The sequence below is a fragment of the Neopsephotus bourkii genome, unplaced genomic scaffold (genome assembly GCF_033783945.1).
Source record: "Neopsephotus bourkii isolate Nb327-2 ecotype Australia unplaced genomic scaffold, CSIRO-AGI_Nbou_v1 NB_318, whole genome shotgun sequence".
Classification (NCBI taxonomy): Eukaryota; Metazoa; Chordata; class Aves; order Psittaciformes; family Psittacidae; genus Neopsephotus; species Neopsephotus bourkii.
In genome coordinates, this window is record NW_026900826.1 from 3,272,439 (window position 1) to 3,293,222 (window position 20,784).

The 20,784-nt window shown below is 40.0% G+C and overlaps 1 protein-coding gene across 1 annotated transcript in view; it reads right to left on the reverse strand.

Moving 5' to 3' along the window:
* Positions 1–438: 438 nt before the first annotated feature.
* The window catches only part of LOC133209059 (tropomodulin-2), a 34,594-nt gene continuing 14,248 nt past the window's right edge, over positions 439–20,784 (reverse strand). The window contains exons 4-10 of the mRNA XM_061347403.1: positions 11,581–11,703; positions 10,750–10,836; positions 7,953–8,083; positions 7,220–7,327; positions 6,838–6,981; positions 6,386–6,530; positions 439–3,951 (exon numbers count right to left, since the gene is read on the reverse strand). Coding sequence (XP_061203387.1) covers positions 3,917–3,951; positions 6,386–6,530; positions 6,838–6,981; positions 7,220–7,327; positions 7,953–8,083; positions 10,750–10,836; positions 11,581–11,703 — 773 coding nt within the window. The 3' untranslated portion in view covers positions 439–3,916. The remainder of the gene's footprint in view (positions 3,952–6,385; positions 6,531–6,837; positions 6,982–7,219; positions 7,328–7,952; positions 8,084–10,749; positions 10,837–11,580; positions 11,704–20,784) is intronic.

Consider the following 20,784-nt stretch of genomic DNA (forward strand, 5'->3'; position numbering starts at 1 on the left):
GTGTGTGTAGTTATGTATATTTTGCAGTGTCTTTTAAGGTGCAGTGTAAGTTCTAAGGGTCAACTTGCCCATTTCCTTAACTCAGTCTCTATGCTTTTAAGTGTTTTACAATGCCCTGGATTCCTTTGAAGCTTAGAGCCTATGTATATCCTAGAAGACATCAGTGTATGTTCTCGGTGTCAAATGAAGTGCCATACAGAAAATTGCTGAGACACCGTGTGGAGAAGAAAGTGGCTTGGCAATGACATCATCCAGTTCCCCAAGACTTTGGGATACATCTTATGATGATGGGGTTCTTTCCTCCCAGTGCTGGTTCTGAGCACCCAACTATCATTCACAAAGGTTCAGCCCAGTGTGTGTACTGTGGAGGGAAGATGTCAGAGCATCAAGGGAGGCTTGATTCAAGGCCCAAAACCATAAGAAATTGCAAAAGCCAAATCCTTTATGAAGATTTATTTAGAAAACCCATGATGCTGGGGAGTCACTGTTACATAGAGTGGCGATTCTCCCTCTTGAGTAATATGCACCACACCGTGCGCATGCAATTACTTCTGTTCCAGAGATTACATCTTCATCTAGAGTTATACATGTACACATATGATCCTTAGTGCACACATTGTTCACATATATGTTAGGACACGTACGAAGTTGAGATTTTTCCATGAAAAAAGTATAAAAAATACAAACCAAACTGAAGCTGTCAACACAAGAAGCAATGTGCAAAACCAGACAAAGTTACTCCTGAATGTTTGCGTAAGAAAAAAGGGCTCTTCTGTCCCTGTTCTCCATTCAGTACTGAGAATAGGAAGTAGAATTTAAAATAGTCACATCCCAACCCCCTTCATGTTAGCTGCAGAGATTTTTATCCAGCTAAATGATATTATATCTATATTAATACAAAAATCTGCCTTCAAGCATCACCATCGTGGGCTGCTGTTGTACTGAACAGATCTTTATATTGGTGCAAGTTATTTGAACTGTGATGCTCAAGGCCAGGTGACAGCCAAGCTCGTGTGGAACCCACACAAGAGGCAGGACAGAGATGTCCCTGGTCACTGAGACACCCATCAGGGGCTGGCAGCAGCTGCCTGGAGAGAATGGCCAGGGCTGAGGAATTCTCCTCATGCATGCAGGAAGGAGCCAGACCTCCCAGGTCCCTGCCACGGGGGAACAGCTCCAGGCACTGTCTGCTAGTGCATGGTGGGGCTGGGGTTTGAACAGATACTTCCAAGTGCCTGAGGAATCCTCCCTTCAGAGGAAATGTGCCTGTGCAGACAGCATGGCACAGCAAGGGATGGAGAGCCCCCAGGACCTTCCCTAGCCAGGTACATTGGTCCACGGTGCAAACTGTAGCTAATGTGGATGGAGCCACCAGACTATATAACCACTGTGTGGCTCCGAGCAAAGCTATACAGGATGACACGCTGCAGGCATCATGGAGCAGTCAGACCGTTCCATCCTTGTAAAACTGCTGCATGCAAATACCAACACTTTAAATAGCAATTAAGACTAGTATGGATTGCACTTGTTTCCCTTCAAAACATACATGTACCGCCCTTAAAAAAAAAGTTACAGTAATAAAAATATCTTCAAAATACATTAAAAAAAAAATAACAGTTGGGATTCCCTTGGTTGGATCAAATGAGGAAGAAATAGGGGCAGTGTGAGTCTAATCACTGAAGTTTGTTAGTAACCATAATCTTTAGGTTTTGGGGATGAGGATTTTTCCTATCCATAAGACTTTGTGCTGCAAAGCCCAGTATTCCCATGGTAATCCACAGAGGTTTTAAGGACTGTTTTTTTAAGCCCATGCAGAGTTACAACTGTGTTACAGAACTTGACTTTTTTTTTTTAATGGGATATCAAAGTTTTTCCCAAAAAATCTTGCATGGATCCAGGGAAAACCTCAGCAAGACTCCCTGGTGTATTATGTTTTCTATTTGCAAAGCAAAGGTTTCAGCCTTATTCTGGGGAAGAGAGGGAGAGGTGGAAATTGTAAAGACTGGGAGCTCTCTAGGGAGGTAAACTGTAGATAACACTCGTTGCATCCCAGCTCAGTAGACTTAGAATAGTCTCCTAAAGTGGGATTTAAGTGTATGTTACTCAGTTTGGACCCCAGTGTGAGGGCCAGTGTTTAACAGTGAGTTAAATAGAGAGTGTTGCCTTGGACCTACTTATTTGCATTATAAAAGGCACGGAGGGAGGGTGCATCCTGTCAGCTTGCACCCCAGCTCTGGTCATGAAGACATCACTCAGGGAAGTATGTCAAACGTGTACCAACTGCTTCTTGGGATCCCCTGCGTTCTAATCCCTGGATGCCCAGCTGCACAGTGGCTCACAGCTCTCCCCGCAGGTCAGGAGCATGCTGTAGTGACCATGACCTCCAGCATTCATCCATCATCTGCAGGAAGCTGTGCTTCATCCCTGTTGTTCTGGAGGAGAGGCCAGTGTTTCCCAGGTAGCAGCTCTAGTCCCAGGTCATTTTTGCAGCTTTCTGAAAGCATTACATCTGTGTGACGCACCTAACCCGAGTCTCCCTTAGCTCTTGCAGCATGTGTGTGTGTAAGCAAAATGAACCTCTGGCTGTTAGTCAGAGGCAACTGTTGGCAGTGATAAAACAGTGGTAGAAGAACAGTTCTAGACTGCAAAATACACAAAATGAAACATCAGACTGAATTCTCACTAAAAGGTTGATGCTTTTGAGCATTGGGGTTAGCTGCTGCTTCTTTAGGGGTGCTTTCCACTGGGTTAAGATCATGTCCAAGCATCTGAGTTAAGGCTCTGATTTAGCAAAGCATTTGAGCATGTGCTAAATCTGCCTTTATTTAGGTAATCACTGATGTGAATACCTAGGTGCTTTGTGATACAGGGACAAACCTTAACTGGAGGCTATAAATGTAAGTTACGTAGCTGTCACAACTACCCTTCTGATGTTTCTTTTCTGGGCAGCACAGCTGCTTTCCTGGATTAATTGTTTAATTAATCTTCATCTAAAAGGTCCTGAGAACAGTTCTGTAATACTAACAAATGTACATAAATACTAGAACTAAAAAAAGTCCAACACATGGCTCAAAGCAAAACAAATATTGCTGAGAATACTTGTTTAGATTAAGATTAATAGCTGTAAACTGTGCATTCTAGTAACAAATAAAAATCTGTTGGTCTATAAAATCCAAAACATTCAAAATCTATAGAATTGGCAGCACTACTATTATTTTACAATGTAGAGTAAGGATAACAAATAACATTGCAAAATGATGCACCTAACCTAAGCTTATGTAAACAAGTAGGCTTTGACAATGTTTAGATGTCTAGGCATGAATCTACACTTGGACCTGGATGGGTGGAGACCCAAGAAGGTAGAAGGGTGCTGTTCCAGTTGCTCAGATCCTGCTGCAGGAGAGAGGCTCAAGGGTGTGATCCTGCAAACCTGTACTGGCTTTACTAGTTCGAGCATCCCATTGCAGGATTTAGTTCAGCAGGACTATATACAAAGGATTATTCACAAACATAAGGCATTGCAGAACTTGGCCCTAAAACTTCTACTTTCAGCAGAGAATCCCTTATCATACACAAGATCATAATTGAACATGTCAAAAGGTATCTAAAATAAGGGTCAGAATCACTATGTGTTATGCTCAGTAACACAGTTTAGATTCTGCATATTGGCGTCAGATACTGCAAAACATTTTGGTGTTTTTTCCATTAAAATCAAACCAACTGTGATTCTTTCTCACAAAAAAAAAATAAATTTAACCTTGAAAGTTAAAAACGAACAGGCTGTGTTTTCAAGGTTAAAAGGAGACATTAAGAGAAATGAGCAATTCCCATTATATACTCCCTTCTGACCAGTGAGCACTCTGAGATTGCAGTTGTGGGTGGCCTCCAATCTTGCCTTGCATCCTCTATGGCGTGGCTACTGCCGCTCTGCTTCCACCCGCTTTTTACGAACTAGACCAATAAAACAAGACAAGAGCAGTCATTATTGCTTTTCCAATTGCCTAAGGACTCTTCTCACTAACATGTTCCCTTCCCAGTACCATGAATAGGAAGGAAGAAGCTTCTAAGAAATACTCAGCGGGATTATGACCATAAATGCTGTAATTAACAGATCTCAGTGCTAAACAAAACATTTGTATCTAAATTGCACTTTTCTTTCTATATCACAGACTATAGAATTTCACCAAGTGTTCATATCAACACAGTGTATAAAAAATGGATTCTGAGCTAAAGGTTTTAGATGATGAAGAAATCACCATTTCCAGTGCTTCCTCCCAATAATTCTGTTTAGATTTTTGCTACATTTTAACTGTTCTTTTAAAAGCCACTCTGTTCCAGCTAACTTGATAGTTGTCTGCTCTAATCTGTATGACGGTGCTCTGGAGTATTTAAGCATTAGGCATCAAAAGTAAATAACACTTTTAATTGTGAAAGTGTATATTATAGGTGAGAAATAATCATATTCTTTTAGAAAATAATTTGAAGTACTTTTAAGTACTGATATCAATGAGTATTGGCAACAAGGAAAACAACATATTGCACCGTAAATTATCTGGTTTAACTTCACGTGCTCTGACTGCATCAACCATCTGATAGTAAGTTAATTACCAATTAGCTCCAGATTCTCACTAGAAACCAAGTAGGTTGAAGTTGCCATTTAGCAGAGCAGACAGTGATGAGCTTTGTGTATGTGCAAGAGTATTTTGACAAGCTTCACAAATTAATTGTGAATTTTTACAGTACTTAAAATACATTACAGCAGGCCTAGTTGGGCAGCATTTGCTACTCCTTGCCCTAATAAAAATGTATTGAGTCATCTCTGACTTGGCCAGAAAAGATTAGTGAGGTTCTCCTGTTTGTGCGATACAAAATTTGGTGTTACATCAAACTGTCATGTCCCATTTCTGATATTGAATTGCTGAAGTACAGCAACAAAAGTACAGAACTGCTGAAGTACAGAAACAAAAGTACAGAACTGCTGAAGTACAGAAACAAAAGCAGTAAAACTGGATGAATGAAGGTTTTTCACTACAGAAATTCAATAAAACAATATATTACTACAAACATCCCATTACTTTACTATTGGGAGATTTATCTCATAGTGCTTTCTTGACAGACTGTGTTATTCCAAAGCCTACAGTGTAACATCAATTATTTCTGTCTGCTTTCAGTGTTTCTGTTGCTTCATTTATTTTATTGAATTCTTTTAGGTACTCCATGCTACTAAATCTTGAACAAAACAATCCAATACAAAAGCAGGAAAATGAAGATTGGGTACAGGACAGATGTCTAATGGCATCTGGTTAAATAGTGAAAAAAGGTCTTTTTCTCTTTGTTGTTGGGATGATCCAAATACCATTCCAGAATGTTAATAGTTTCAGGACAAATAGTATATAACTAGAATCTTAGGTATTGCTAAAAATTAAAGCTGAAAAAGCATAAAAGTATGTGTAAAAGAAATGGGTTCTAGCTCAACTCTTATCTTGGTTCTCACAGACATAAACCCAAGCTGAAGCCAGCAAAGGCATCATGGTTTGATACCCCACTTTGAAGTGGAATTGATTAAAAAATAGAGTTAATATTCCCCTACCCCTCTTCTTATTCTAAACTGCCGCTGCTTGGTCAGCTCCTCCCTGTTCCATGTACTGAGCACACAGGGCAGAGCATGTCACGCTCAGGTAAAACTTGCAAAGCTTTGTCTTTGCCCGTACTGGGTCACGCAGGCAGGAAAATCTTTTTTGTTCCCTTGGTTGAGCAAGCTTGGTTTGTCATGGGCAGGGCAAAGAAGCAATGACTTCTGCGTTCACTGAACAAACAGGATGGGTTTGGCTTTCTACTTACTGGCCAGAACAGCTGACATGGCAGCTGGAAATCCAGGGTGCTCCATTGAAAAGACTGAAGTAACTCTCCTTCCCAGGAGGGGTGGGAGAAGAATAAGAGTAGCTTTTAATCACCCATTCCAGTGCCTCACCACCCTAACAGGAAAGAATTTCCTCCTTATATCCAATCTAAACTTCCCCTGTTTAAGTTTTAACCCATTACCCCTTGTCCTATCACTACAATCCCTAATGAAGAGTCCCTCCCCAGCATCCCTATAGGCCCCCTTCAGATACTGGAAGGCTGCTATGAGGTCTCCACACAGCCTTCTCTTCTCCAGGCTGAAAAGCCCCAACTTTCTCAGCCTGTCTTCATATGGGAGGTGCTCCAGTCCCCTGATCATCCTCATGGCCCTCCTCTGGACTTGTTCCAACAGTTCCATGTCCTTTTTATGTTGAGGACACCAGAACTGCACACAATATTCCAAGTGAGGTCTCACGAGAGCAGAGTAAAGGGGCAGGATCACCTCCTTTGACCTGCTGGATGAGTAAATGTAGTAGCATCTTACCCAGATCATTGTTTTTAGTTATAGCTGCTGCTACTCTGGTTCTTGGACCTTGCTTGGTGAACTGGTATCCAAACTTGAGAATCTTGGAGTTTTCCTCCAGCATCTTGGCAATCTCCATCTCTACAGCTGTCCCCAGCTGTTGCCTCTGTTGGTCGTGTGGTGAAATGTCCCCAAAAGAAAAGAAAATGTTTGTTCTCTTATGAGAGAGAAATAAGTAGTTGTATTTCAGTACTGTGCTGCAAACTACAAAGAGAATCCCATCCCCAGGGATTTTTGCTCTGGGTTTTATATTTGGCTTTGACCAGTTTTATTTAGAAGTTTTCCGCTGTTTGGCTGCAGAATGACTGAGTCACAGCGGCTGCCTTGACTTTGCCAGAGCCCTCTAGGAGAGGCCTCTTGGAATCCATATAGAAGGGAAACAAAAGTGGATTCACTCAATGTTCTCTCTTTACCTGGTTGTCAATTTTAATCTCTGTCAGGGATTCATTCTCTTTCAGTGCATCAATCAGTGCCAAAATACCCGTGCCAGTGATGAAGTTGGATTCTACATTCAGACTCTTCAGTGTTTTGTTCACTTTCAACATATCTGCAAATGCCTGAGGGGTCAAAAAGAAGGAATATGAGATAATGTCTTGAGGGTTTCAGGAAATAACAAGGAATTTGCAAAATATAGTACCTGCAAAGAAATAGAACATAAATAGGCTTACAAGGACATAGAGGTAGATCAGAAGAGATTACACTTCTACTTTGCATAGTCATAGAGAAATTCTGTGAGGGAAAATGAAGAATGCATCCTAAAGCAGGGTTTTTTTTTCCAACCAGTGTTTAACTTACAATAGCTACCGGGTCATTGCTTCGAGTAGCTGCAAGGCTGAATGTCTTCACATGCGTGTTGCTTTCCAAAGCTTTTGCAAATTCTTTCAGTGTTGGAATAGGAATATTCTACATTAAGAAGACAAATCCAGTAATTAGGAAAGCCAGTCATATCACTAGACACTGATTTTAATTACTATCAACCTGATTGATAGCCACAGTCTATGCAGTTTAAACATCCCTGATACTTTTAAGGGTAACTCAGAATGGACAAAGTGTCCTCTGTTCATAGAGGCCTTCAGAGACCCATGGGACGCCTGCGCCAGGATGCGATGTCAGCACTGCTTTTAACTGGGTCAGGCCACCACAAGCATGTGACTGATCTTGAGCTACTTTCCTATTCCTGCTGTCGGTTGTTTAGTCTCTACATGCCAGCTCCTCCTCCATTTGCATGGGTGGACTAATTGAATTTGGCTGGTGATGACTGCATAGTGCCCATGAGAGATCTTGCTTTACAGTCTGCTAAAGAAAGGCATCTAGAGTCACCCCTTGGGCTTTTAATTGGCATCTAATTCAGTATCAGGCACAGGTGACCTTGAAACCTCTACAGCAGTTCCCTCCACACCCCTTTCCTGTGTGTCCTGCTTTTTCTGAAGAGTAGAGAGAGACAAAATTTAAAGTTAAAAGGCAAGGGCTTTGTAAATATTTGAATAAACTCTCCTATGAATGACATAAATGAAACCACAGCATCTACCTTTATGTTGTTAAGATTGATTTCTATGAGACTAGGATCATTTGCTTTTATCCTTTGTAAACTTGCTTCCACGTTGGTTGGATTAGGTGGCTCCTCAAAGATGGGCTTGACCTTTTCACCTTTCACCACATCTGCAACACAAGATCTCATGAAATGTTGATGTTAGGATCAGGCATCATCAGTAACAGTCTGATCTTCCAATTCCCATTTAGGTTTCTATAGTAGCATTCAAGAAAGGGTTTATATGAACCACAAAATTTGGAAACAGGAGTATTAGTCCTGTTATCCCTGCCATGCACTTTGCACCTTCTGTGTGCCCAGAAGCATGTCATTGGAGGCTGTAGTTACAGAGGCTGGGCAGTATCATCACGGGCAAATTCCTCCTTTATGTACAAAAGTCGTAGTGCAATGAAACTGAGGCAAAGCAGCTTTAAAATGGGATAATATACACTGTAAAACACTGCAAGGGCTGGTTTGTTTTTTGTCTAATATCTGTAAAGGGAAGGCGTGCTCAGAAATTGCCCATTACATTAGTGAGAAAACATCCCTGTACCTATGAATAGGCTGTGCTAACAGAAAAGAACATGAGAAGGAGGCCCCTCACTTTCCTTCTCTCGGCTGATGCTATCAGCCTTGTATTTCAATTCAATTAGCTCTTGTAAAATTGCAACATCTGCACTTTCTAAATAATAAAACTATCAAGGCATAAAAAGTAAGTCTATCTGCCAGCACCAAGATTTATGAAGTCTTTGAGCATTCATGCTCCAAAGAGATAGAGGTTTTAATGCTGGAAGCTATGGGCTATAAATATTCTTGGAGATTCATAAAAATCATAGGTTAGAACACAATTACTACTTCTAATTCCCATGCATGTAGTTTCAGAGATTAATTTATAATCCCTGACCAACCAGCCCACCAAGGAATATGTTACTGACCACAAGTATGTTTATACCCTTTTACGTTGCAGACAGTGAGTGATTTTGAAGACATGCTCAAGTCTCAACATACTACACATTGCTGTTCAGAGCAATGGGTAAAGTTCATGCCATATCACAGACCAAAAGAAAACCAAGTATTTTTTTAGAACTCTTAGTAGAGATGAAGTCATACACAAACCTGGAGCTGGTTTTCACTCTGCTCCCTTGCACTCTGAACTTTTTATTTCACTAAGTCCCCGAGAGACCTCACGTATCACTAAATTAACACTCCAGCCTTCCTAGGGAGTAGGTACAATGAATAAAGTGAATTCACCTTAGATGCAAAGATGCAAAGTAAAGAAAAACCAGCAAAGCATGTTTTGCACTAGTGGTAACACTATGCCAAGCTGGGAGCTGGAGAGACACTAGCACCCTGCCCTCAGGTTAGACATCACAGTATGCTCAGACTGCAGCCAGCAGCCTTTTTCACTTTCTATTTCTTGTTGCTTCTCATGAGTTATATCTTGTTTCTTTAATCATCATGCTGTTCTGCCGCATTGATGGGCAGCTGTTTGAGATGTCTCCCTCTTTTACCAAAGCATTTTAATTGGCTAAGAAAAGGTCTTGCTTTTGAACCAAAGAATACAGAGATGTGACTTTCTGGTTCTTAACTGTGTGATTGGAGCACAGTGTAGCTGACTCACATAGCTGACATTTTCACTCAGTGCAACAAAAATATTCTGAAATCTGTGTAATCTGTGTAATGCTTGCAGTGCCTCCTATGAGATAGACGGCAGGCCGCACAGTGCCCTGTTAGGCAGGCTTGCAGAGCAGTCTTAATCCTGAGAGAAATGAAGTGGCACGATGTCCTGTCAACTTTCCCACCTCCACTTTAGTAATGAAGCATGAAAATTAAAGTCCTTGTTAAAGATAGCTGCTGTTCCCGTGGCCTTAGAAGAAGCTTCTTGAGTAATTTCCCTAGAAAAGGGCATTCCATGATTTTGTCTTAAAAAGCAAAATTTAGCTCACTTGATATTCCAAAGCTTGGAGGTGACAAGCTCCTGATCAAGACCTGGAAGTACTCAAGAAAAACTTGGAATTCAGACGTACCCACTTCTCTCCCCATCCAGCCTCCTGTTGGTTGCTGAGCTAAGATCTGATTCAGCAAAGGTCTGTTTATCTAGTGCAAACATTTCTGCATTTGTTTTTAGTAACTACAGATGTTTCTGTTGGGGAATTTCCTGAACGATTACGCTTCCTGTGTACCTAAGGAACCATATAACAGACAACACTTAAACACGCTGCCACAAGGCAAAGGTGGGAGGTAGTAGATCAGAGAGAGTAGCTGGGGCAGGAACACATCCATGTGGTTGTTGGCTCCTTGTGAATGCAACTCGATGTGACTCTAGTCACCAATGTGATTCTGCTAGGGATTGTGCCACATTTGAGCCCCATGGTTACAAGTCATTCTTCAGCTGAGCAAATATACTTGGGGTGAGATGGCCTGGCCTGTGTCATGGCCACCTCTTAGCCACAGCTCACTATGTTTTCCATCTGCTACCTACACTGAAGTGTAAAGAAAATATGTATGTCTTAGCTTCTTAAATACTCTCATACTTTCAAGCACCTCTGCAGAGCCAGATATTGCTTTCTAGGAAAGCAAAGCTCCTTAGGAATGATTTGTTTGCGTAGTACTGTTGTCATTATACATAATTAATTTTAAGATTGTATTTATCTTAAAGAGCTACCCCTCATGAATAATTAGATCAATTAAGGTAAGGCCCAGTTACATTACACTAAATTAGACCAATACAACCAACCTCTAGGTGTAAAGTCTCTGAACATGAAATACAGCCCACAAGAGAAATCAGCTTGCTTACTTCTTACAGTTCCTTTTCCATCTTTACTGCGGGCTCCTCCTTCATCAAATTTTGGGTTGTTGACCATGTTGTGCACTCCAAGAACAGCTAAAATGTGTAAATACCAGCAACAGGATACAACGTTAATGGCAGGAACAAAGACTGCAGAAAAATATCTGCTACAAATTCTAGTTTAAGTCCCCAAACAAAACCCCTTTATAAAATATTCATTCTGAGTCATGCTTGTTTGTAGGGAGGGTCTTTTGAGGTCTAAGTACTGGACATACAGACATTTTTAACATGGATTTTTGAGCAATTGAATCAATGTAGTATGCACATCACAGAAATGCCAGCTGGAAGGAACTGCTGCGGGTCATCTTGTCCAGGCTGCCCCCTCAAGCAGGAATGTTGTCAGCGTTAATGAGGTCAGCCATGGCTTTGTCAAGCTGAATCCTAAAAACATCCAGGGAGGGAAATCCAGAAACTCTTTGGGTTACTCCTAATAATTCCTTTTTTCCTCATATACAGACTGAACCTCTTACTGCTTTCTGTCTGGCATATCTGAGAAGAATTTAACTGTACATGCTTGAACTTCTGTAGTGTCAGAGAATAAATTGTGTTTTATTTGCTGATACTTCTCCCATAAGTTATCTAATTAGGTGTTATTCTGTAGGATCATGTATTAATTAAATGTTATTAACTCTGTGTAGATTTTTACTTTTATCATCAGTTTATTCTTATGGAAAAGTGAAACAGCAGATGCCTGGGAGATGATCATGAGACACTGCTGGTGGCAGGTTAGGCAGAGAAGAACCAGGCATGTAGGGGGATCATACCTATACATTATCTAACCTGCAAGATCATAGAGCTCAGTATCTGAAGCGCTGGCCAGGGCTTCTTCTAGTTCTGGATCCAGGGTCACTTTCTCTTCTGTACGGGTTTCTATGGGCTTTTCTTTAGGGATAAATATTTTTCCTAAGACAAGAAAAAAGCCAAAATGAATAATGAATTATTGGAACAACTCCTCTGCCTCCTGGCAGTGCTAAGAGTAGGTCTGTGATAGTGGAAATGCCTGGTTTCCTCTTTCTTACGCAATAGTATCTTCCACACCAGAATCTAAAAATAAAAGGTACAGACTTCTGCTCCTTATTGGTGCTTATTAATGTGAAAGCAAATTCCCTAAGATAAATCCCTAGGAGCAGTCACAGCTGGGATTTTTCTGAAGTTCCTTTGACCTTAAACAGGGAGAATCAGGTCTACACAAAAAGCTTGCACACATTTTTCTTTTACAGTTAAACGAGGCACTAGAAGCAGTTAAAACCATCCGACTGCAAGAACCTTTCAGTTTACCAAATTCCATACAAGAGCCTGAAAGCTCAGTAAACCTGTTCTCCTCCAGTAACGGAATTTAATTCCCACCCTCTCCCTGAGTATTTCCCCTCTGTGTCTTCTGATAATCATTCACATAAGTAGCCTTACCCTAAAAGGGCAGGCCTGGAAAGTATGAACTGAGTTAAACCATATGTTCCCCAAGAAACACTCCTGATCTCTTTGTCCCTCTGTGTATGCTGCTGTTACACTGAGGTCAGCAGGTGTGTGTTTTCATGCTATATGCCCCCAGGACTGAGATCATGGTCCCTTCTGCTGAAATGAGAAAATTGTAGGATAAATCCAGAAACAACATAAACCATCCCACTTCTCCTTTGGCCTGCTATTGTAGTTAACTTTAGGAGTGTGATGATGTAACTGCAAATGCTTGGAGTGAGGCCCTTGACATCAGAGCTAAGGCTGCACTTCAATCACCAGCACTGCTGGGGCTTTTCTCCCATTCAGCACTTTCCGATACCAAACCCATAGTCAGTAATACAGCAAATGACGACACATGCAACAGATGGTGTCAGTGTTCTGACAGTTCTGTGAATTCCCATGTTTTACTCTGCTGTGGAGTAGTTCCTCTCACCTTGTCCCTAACAACTTCTCAAGCAGGCTTTAGTTAATCCCATTGTAATGAAGCTGGGATGACCTCTGGATGCAGGTGGCTTTGGCCCACGGTCAACTTTAAATTGTCTTCTTGCGTAGCTTTGTACACTCTAAATGTAATGCTTGAAGCATATCCCATGGCTTTCTGGAATGTCTCTAAAATAGCCTAATTTTGACTGTATTAGTGATATCATTTTCTTACCATTAATAATCGCAGTTCTGATATTTAGTGTTGAACTACAGATGCTTTGCCTCTCTTTTTTCAACACTGTCATCCTTTCGTCGCTTAATCCTTCCCCACCATGGTCCAAAGTATCATTTTCATTTAGATAATACCCTATTCATTTATCTCTTTGTCTACAGCAATTTCTGTACTGTCAGCTTCCATAACTGAGGTCACTGAATAAGCTCAGGAAAAAAAAAAAAATGGAAATTTCTGGAACTCTGGCAAGGTCTGAATTATTTACTCTAGAAATACTTGTACCAATAGTACATAATTTCTGATTACAAAATTGGGCAGAAGGTTATGCAGAAAGACAGAAATATCATATTATGATTCATTGTTCAGGAAATATTTTAAGTAGGTCATTTTTTTAAGAGGCTTCTAGAAGAAAAAAGCCTTTGTGGGCCAAAGGTAAGAATCATTTATCTTTCACCATGTAGTAGGTGATATAAATCAGAGACAGTTATCTCAGTAGCATCAAACAAAAGTCAAGTGGAAATCGGGGGGGGGGAGGGGAGAAATACTCTGTGAAGGTACGATTAGTCATGTTCTCCAGATTTCATAACAGCTCAGGTGCTAAGATTTCAGACTCTCTCTGTACAACCACCTAATCTGGAGTGTTGGATAGCAGCTCCAGACACCACTGACCAAAACTTGATGCCAGTTTGACTTCTAAGGATAACACATAAGGAAGTCATTACTATGCTGGAAACTAGAAGACCAAAATTAATCGGACTATCTGAGTAAGCAATCAATAGCAAGCAGTGCTATCCATAAAGTATTTTCCTTTCTCATCACTGGTGGTTCCACATGAGTTTCAAGTAATCAGTAGGTTGTCTGAGATCTCAAGGGAATCCTACTTTCCTTTATCCTGACTGATAATACTATCCCTTGACAGCTGTGCTCCACAGCTTGCACGAAACCTCTCCATCAGGCACTAAGTGATTCTTCACAGACCCAAACCTGAGCCACACTGTGAACAAATGCTAATAGAAGTCTATACTTTCACACATTAGGAGACACAGGACCTCGAGTCTGGTGTAAACTGGACACAATATCTAATATATATTGTCCTTCTCTAGGGATAGTGGACATGGGTAGAGCAAGTATCTTGTGTAGCAAGGAATCCAGGGATAATGGAAACCAGTACAGGCTCATACTGTTTCTGTGCAGTTCACATATATAGGAATACAATTTTTAAGCATTTGTTTCAGGCATATGTAATTGTTGGATGGCAGCCCAAATCTGTTTAAATGTGTGTATGACCCCAACGATAGTTTCATTTAAAGCATTCTTGGCAAATGTTATAGAGAAAAGATTCTATTATTGGTTATCTGAAACATTTAAAGGGGAAAGGTCATGTCAAATCTGGCAACACATCTTTAATATATGTGGGCCTTGCTCATGTCTAGGGGCGTTTTTTAAATACTCTTTTCCTGCTATCTCGAGAAGAACATTCTTTTGCATTATCCCACTGTGAAGAGATGCTGTAGCATAGCAGATAAAGGTTAGGAGAGTTTATGCATTTACCATGTTATTAGTCCACCACCAGCAGAAGTGGTGTCTGTGTTCATAGACCTTTCAAGCAGTTTTCCTTCATTATTTTAAGGACAGAGTTTAAAGATTCAGGCCGTCCCTTCTAGTCCCACATCCATACATTGTAAATTCATTATAAAGTGCCATCATGGAATTCGCTGCCAAAATAAAATATGGATTATGGCTTGCTTGTTTCAATGGTCCAGCTTAAATTTAAAATGTGTTCTTTGGAAGAAGCATTGGAAGAATAGTAATGTTTATTATTTTAAAATGAGATTTATGATGAAAGGCTGCTGCTCTTGGTGCTATTTATATTCCTGCTGTATTTCAGAAGGTACTTTATTATAACATTAATTGTGGTGTAATTAATTGTGTTACATTTTCCCTCCACAACATGCCAATGTTCTGTTCTAAGCCTTAATAATAATAGTTTATCTTTCTATCAGTGAAAAACACAGTGACAAAAGCTATGTTTATACATATCATACTTGAGCTACGTCAGAGTTAACAGCACAAATATAACCACATTTATGTACAAAAATAATCTGGTGTTTAACTGCAAAACAAAATTCAATTTCAGGGGAAAAAAAGTAAGTGTTAAAATATCATTTTATTTTTACACATGCATTGAAACCCAAACTGTCTGGAATCCAAAGTGCTTTTTTCAACACGAAATTTTAAGCATAAATCAATGCCATTCTCCCCTTCCTTCAGTCAAACTGGGGTAAATCCCTGGGGTGACCTGGAGATGACTGAGGAGGCTTATTATAACCCATGGTCTTTCTGACTGTGAATGCAGTGGGTAGAGATTGGCCCTGCCTCAGCCTACTGCAGACCTATTACTTTTCACACACTGCAAAACTTCTATTCAACTTGAAATATGATATGGTTCATGTTTTAATCAAAAGAAGCTTGGGGGGAAAAATCCATTGAAAACCAGAGAGAAGGATTCAATACAAAGGACTACAGAGAGACACAGAAATGCAGAGTGAGGTCAAAGGAAAAATTCTATGAAAAAAAGTAATAAGGTCATAAAACCCTAGACATAATTTTGCCACTTTGTTTCAGTAAGCTTTGACTTCCTGCATTGTGCCAATGACCCCAGTAAAGCAGTGTCAAAGTAAAGCAAGGAAATGAGATGCATCCCTAACTTCATCTCATATAGTAATAGTTAACTGCACAACCCCATATGCACATCTTAGGAAACTGTATTAATTGAGCAGGGAACTACTTCGAGTGCATTTTCTTGAAGTAGGTTTATTTGTTTATTGTTGTATAAAGGAAAAAAGAAAAGGCATTTAAATATTTTGAGGATTTCACCTTCATTTATAGTTTTCAGCATTTGGAACATCATTTCTGATATGTCTTCTCTCTGCCTTCCTGCTTACGTTATTACGCTTTCATGCATAAATATAAATTTCCACCTTTTATATTTAGTATAAATACTTAGTGTTTATTCCCACCTTGTACAAGCCAAAACTCCACAAAGCACAGAGCAATGGGAAATAAGCCATTTATACTTGCTGTAAAAATGTTCTTTCATTTAACATCAGTTTATTAGGGATACTTACTTAATTGCATAATATAAATGCACTTCCTGCCACAACTGTAAAACAAAAATGTGCTCTCTTTTCCTATAAACTGTACCTCAGATTATTGTACTTTCAAGAAAATATCCGGTTACACTTATTACTTCCTACTTTTCAATGAATCTTTGACTACAGTGAGTGCCTGTTTATTCTCAATTAGAGAATGCGACACTGACCTTAGGAGTGAAATTCAATAATCTTGGAAATCTGCCTTGCATAAATCACAGGCACTTGATTCACTTTTTCCATTTTGCACATTCTTCCCTTTTGAGCCTTAAATTCCTCCCTACAAATATTCTATGAAAATGGAGCTCAATTAGTTCTTATCAGGAAAAAACATGTATTATGAAAAAAGAAAATAAGCCAAGTTCAAATACGTGTGAAACTGAAAGCCAGTAGTAATTAATATGCAGTGTCATAATTGCTGCTGTACTGTTACTCTTGGATTTGTGTCTGCATATTCCAGGTCTTAAAATTCATGATAATGGATAGGAAGGTTGCAAAGTTAAGCTTTCCAAAGTTCTTAAAAGAATGAACTTAAAACTTCTCAAAAGAATGAACTTAAACTGCACCAGCATCTTTGACCAGTGTGCTGTGTCTGCCACCTTAGAAATTCCCTTTAAAGTATTCTTCTGAAAAGTATACATTCTCAAATAAAAATAAACAAAAGCCAACCTATAATCTTTAAAACAGAAGGAAGCCCAGAATTTAATCAGACCCTCACATGGATTATCACATTATCCCAGTTGTTTCGGATCCTTGTAGTCCTAGAGCAGCCCTCTGGTTTACCACCTGGATTAACCTGATTCACCAACAGAGGAGAAAGCTCTTATGTCTGATGTGGAATGGCAACAGAGTCAAGCTGTGCTGCTGGGCTTCAGGTTCTCAGGGATATCAAAGAACCTTGAAACTTGGGCCAGATGCCACCCTAGTTCTGTTCCTCTCTGGCATCTCTTCTATTCCTTATATCCTTCTTCACTGCCCCCGTGCCTTCTCCATCTCCCGTGTCTCCTGGTTTTGCACACCTTTGAATCCTGAGCCTTCCCACCACCTCTGTCCTCTCTTCCTTACCACTGCTCTCTTCTACATCTTCTACAGTAGAGCTGCCACATCTAGTCCCTCATCCTGAACATATTCATACAGCTCCTTGAAAACCAATCCCTCCACCTCTGCACTAGCCTCTTTGCTGGCTGTTCACTCTTTTTCATTCCTTTACAGCGCACTGACGAAGTGTGGAAAGCGCTGTGAGAGCAGGAGGGAGACTTCTGCCCTTGGTTCTGGTGTGGCAGTGTCCTCTCAGATGAGCAATCCCAAAGAGCATCTTGCATATCCCACACACCTTCCATCTGGCCACGCCAGGTCTCTCCAGGCTCTGCTATGCTATCACGTGTGCTCTCTGCACATGCAGGCAGAAGCTCTGAGGACATAACTAATACTCACTGCAGGAGGGATATTTGGAGAACACTATCACAAACTGGAGGTACAAGAAAGCATAATATTTTGAGGATACCAAATTAAAGTGTATTTCCCTGGGGATTCCAAAGGGCATACATTTCAAGTCCCTTCTTCAAAGCATGGAGGCACTGCAGCTCATAAAAAAAACAGCTGGAAAGATTTAAGAGGGCTAAAACAATGTGTTTTCTCCTAATCTTGTTCTTGGGAACAGCCAAGTCCTTTTTGCTGACACTTCCCAAAAATTCAGCCTGAGGCAGACTCTCAGCATGGGAAATTTCAGTGTGAACTGTGCAAGTTTGGCAAAGTCATGAGCAACTAAAACAGGGTCTTATAAAAGCAAGCAGTGAAAGGCACTGGCTGAGGCATTACTGTCAGCTACTGCAGCACCTTCAGTACTTTAAGAGACAAACGTCGATTCTGAATTTAAGCCTTGAAGAACAGGAAGATGATGACAAAAATTTAAACAAACCATTTCAGCATTGGGGGTGAAAAGACTGCCCTTGTCAAGACAACAAAGATGCCGTGTCTCTAAACCAAACCCTAACCTTTTCATATAGTCTGTTAGAGAAACTGTAGTCGGAACTCATTAGCATCTGCTCTAATACTTCAGCCTTCTGAAAATGACTGTCGTTATTACTAATACTGTGTATTGATACTCTGCTTGGCACATGCAAGATAGATGGGCTCTGCCAGAGCAACTGGAAACAGGGCTTTGGCCGAAAGTTCTGTTTAATCATCCTTATTTTCTTCCTTTTCCATTTTATCAGTTGGCTAAAAATGTCAGCATTTAATCACATACAAGTGAGTTCACCTTCCCTTTCCAACCACAAATAATAATAGCCCAATCCACTGGAGTTTTTCCATGACTGATGAGAACTGGATTGGTTCCAAAATGAAATGGTTTGGCAAGGAGTGGAAGACCTTGTAGAAAACAGAGGTAGTGGTGAAGAGTTGAAACAACAATCCTTATAGCAATTAAAAATGGCATTGCTTACTTCTCATATCTAATATTTCACAACAACATAACTTTTTCAATTATGTTTCATTAGTATCATGTAGTTACAAGAACCACTGCAACAAAGCAGGAACAGAAATGTTAATAGTTCATGTTTGTATTACAGTAGTCCTTGGATCTTAATTGAGATCAGATGTGCATACTGCACTCAGTAAGAGAGAAAACATGCAGCATTGACATTACTCTAATACTTTGTGCCTGCACTGCCCCTTACTTTCTCCACCTTTCTTTTTATTCCTGAAACCTTTCGTGAACTTGAAAATGATACAGAAAAGGCTTCTCAGTGATCGAAGTGTGATAACCAGCTTTTCCAGCTGATGTGCTAAACGCAGTGTGTCAGTATAAGTAACTTCTGTGGTTCATCAGGCTCTATGTAGGGATTTCTAGAATATCTGTCCTAAGTAGGAACTAATCCAAAAATACATAAAATAAATACTTACAAACTGCCAGTTGCTATGGCTACAGTTATCAGCCCTAACTCTCTGTACCTCCATTCCTCATTAATAATGGGGTTTCACTGAAATTTGAGAGCTGTTCTGTATAGGCTTAAAGTCTTCTTTTGTACAGCAATTAATGTAGCATGTTAACAAGCTGAAATATGGCAGAGCGTATACAATCTAATGCATGCCATACGTTTGATTGTTTCTGCCAAACATCTCCAACTTTTCCAAACCATGATTACAATCAAAACCAAGGCAATTCCCTACACGATCAGCCCCCCAACTTGAGCTCATATTTAACACTTCCTGTGTTTCAACCACTCTGAATATCCCTGTCAGCTCTGGAATTTGTTTTGGCTTGTTTTCTAGCACAATCAAAACCTTATGGCTGTGTTCAGTATGTAGAGACCAACGCAGGCAACTGAAATTCATCCCTCAGCAGCTGCCTGGTATTGCTTTTTGGTCAAGAACTTTTTAATAAGCTATTAGCAACAAAAAACAGAGAGGCAGAGACTGTAGATAAAAAATAATGATGTATCATGGACTATTCTGGAAGGACTGTAATTTAAATGCCACCTTCTCTTCAGTTCATCATTGAATTCTGAAGTCAGTATCAGCTTTGCATGCCAAATGTAGAAACTGGTAGAAATGTCACTTAACATTTGGTAGCAGCATCCCACTTCTTAAGTTTGAAAAAATAAATGCTCTCCCAGTAGCAGACAAATACCAAAGTATAAAACACTGACAAAAGCTTAAACCACACTTGACATATTCTAATCCTACTGACATACAAATATTCTCGAGTGGTAAATAGTGCCAAATGGTACATTGGCACCACACCTCTCATTTCTAACTATACACCACTGGATGCATTTTAAAGCTACTGCAGAAGTTATTTTTTAACCAGCAGAATTAGTGTAAAATTAAGTTGGGCTATTTATCATACAGCTACATTACAGTGCTGCTATAATGCAAAGAAATCATTTAACAGGCATCTGTATAATAGAATCATGTATTTACCCATCTTTAAGTACACTTTAGAGACCATCAACATGCAGAAGGTGAGGAATAAGCTTTTCCTCAAGAGATATCCTTCTTTAGCTGCTTTTGAGGACACAGCTTAGAAATGTAAATTATTTATCCTGAACTAATTACTAAGGTTTGGAAGAATACTAATTATTCTGTAATTAAAGTGACTTTAAATTGGGCACGTAGTATCACATCTGGCAGAACTGCTTTATTTCCTTGCATGGAAAATATCATCTTATAAATGCAAATCAACTAATTAATATTTTAATACAGTTATTTTGTTATTGTTTTTTTGAATTGAGTGTCAAAATAAGTAATGCTGCAGTTACAAGCATGGAATCTATGATCCAGAGCCAGCCACACACAGCCTCTCTGTAGCAGTCCTCATGTTTCACCAGATTCACCGTATCAGCAGGATTATGGTACAATTTATGGGAAGATTTCGGTGCATTTGGCACTCAGAGGTTTCAGTCATGTGTTTATAAGGCTCAAATTGTGCGTGAAGTCTTTGCAGTGCAGAGCAAGGGAACAGAGAACAAGAAAAGGAGGCAGCAAAGCCCAGTGCTTGAAGTCTACTGGTTTTTCTGTAGGACACCTTCTGCTGAGCAAGCCAGGGGCAGCAGAAGAGAAACTCAAGCACCAATAGGGATGTGCCAAGCTTAAAATAAACAGATTCTTTCTAAAAGCCAGCTCTCTTACAGCAGCATGGAAAATGAGACTGTGCAGCCCATCCAGTTTGCAATTGTCAAGGTACTGGACCTCATCAGACCTCAGATTAATTCAGTTATT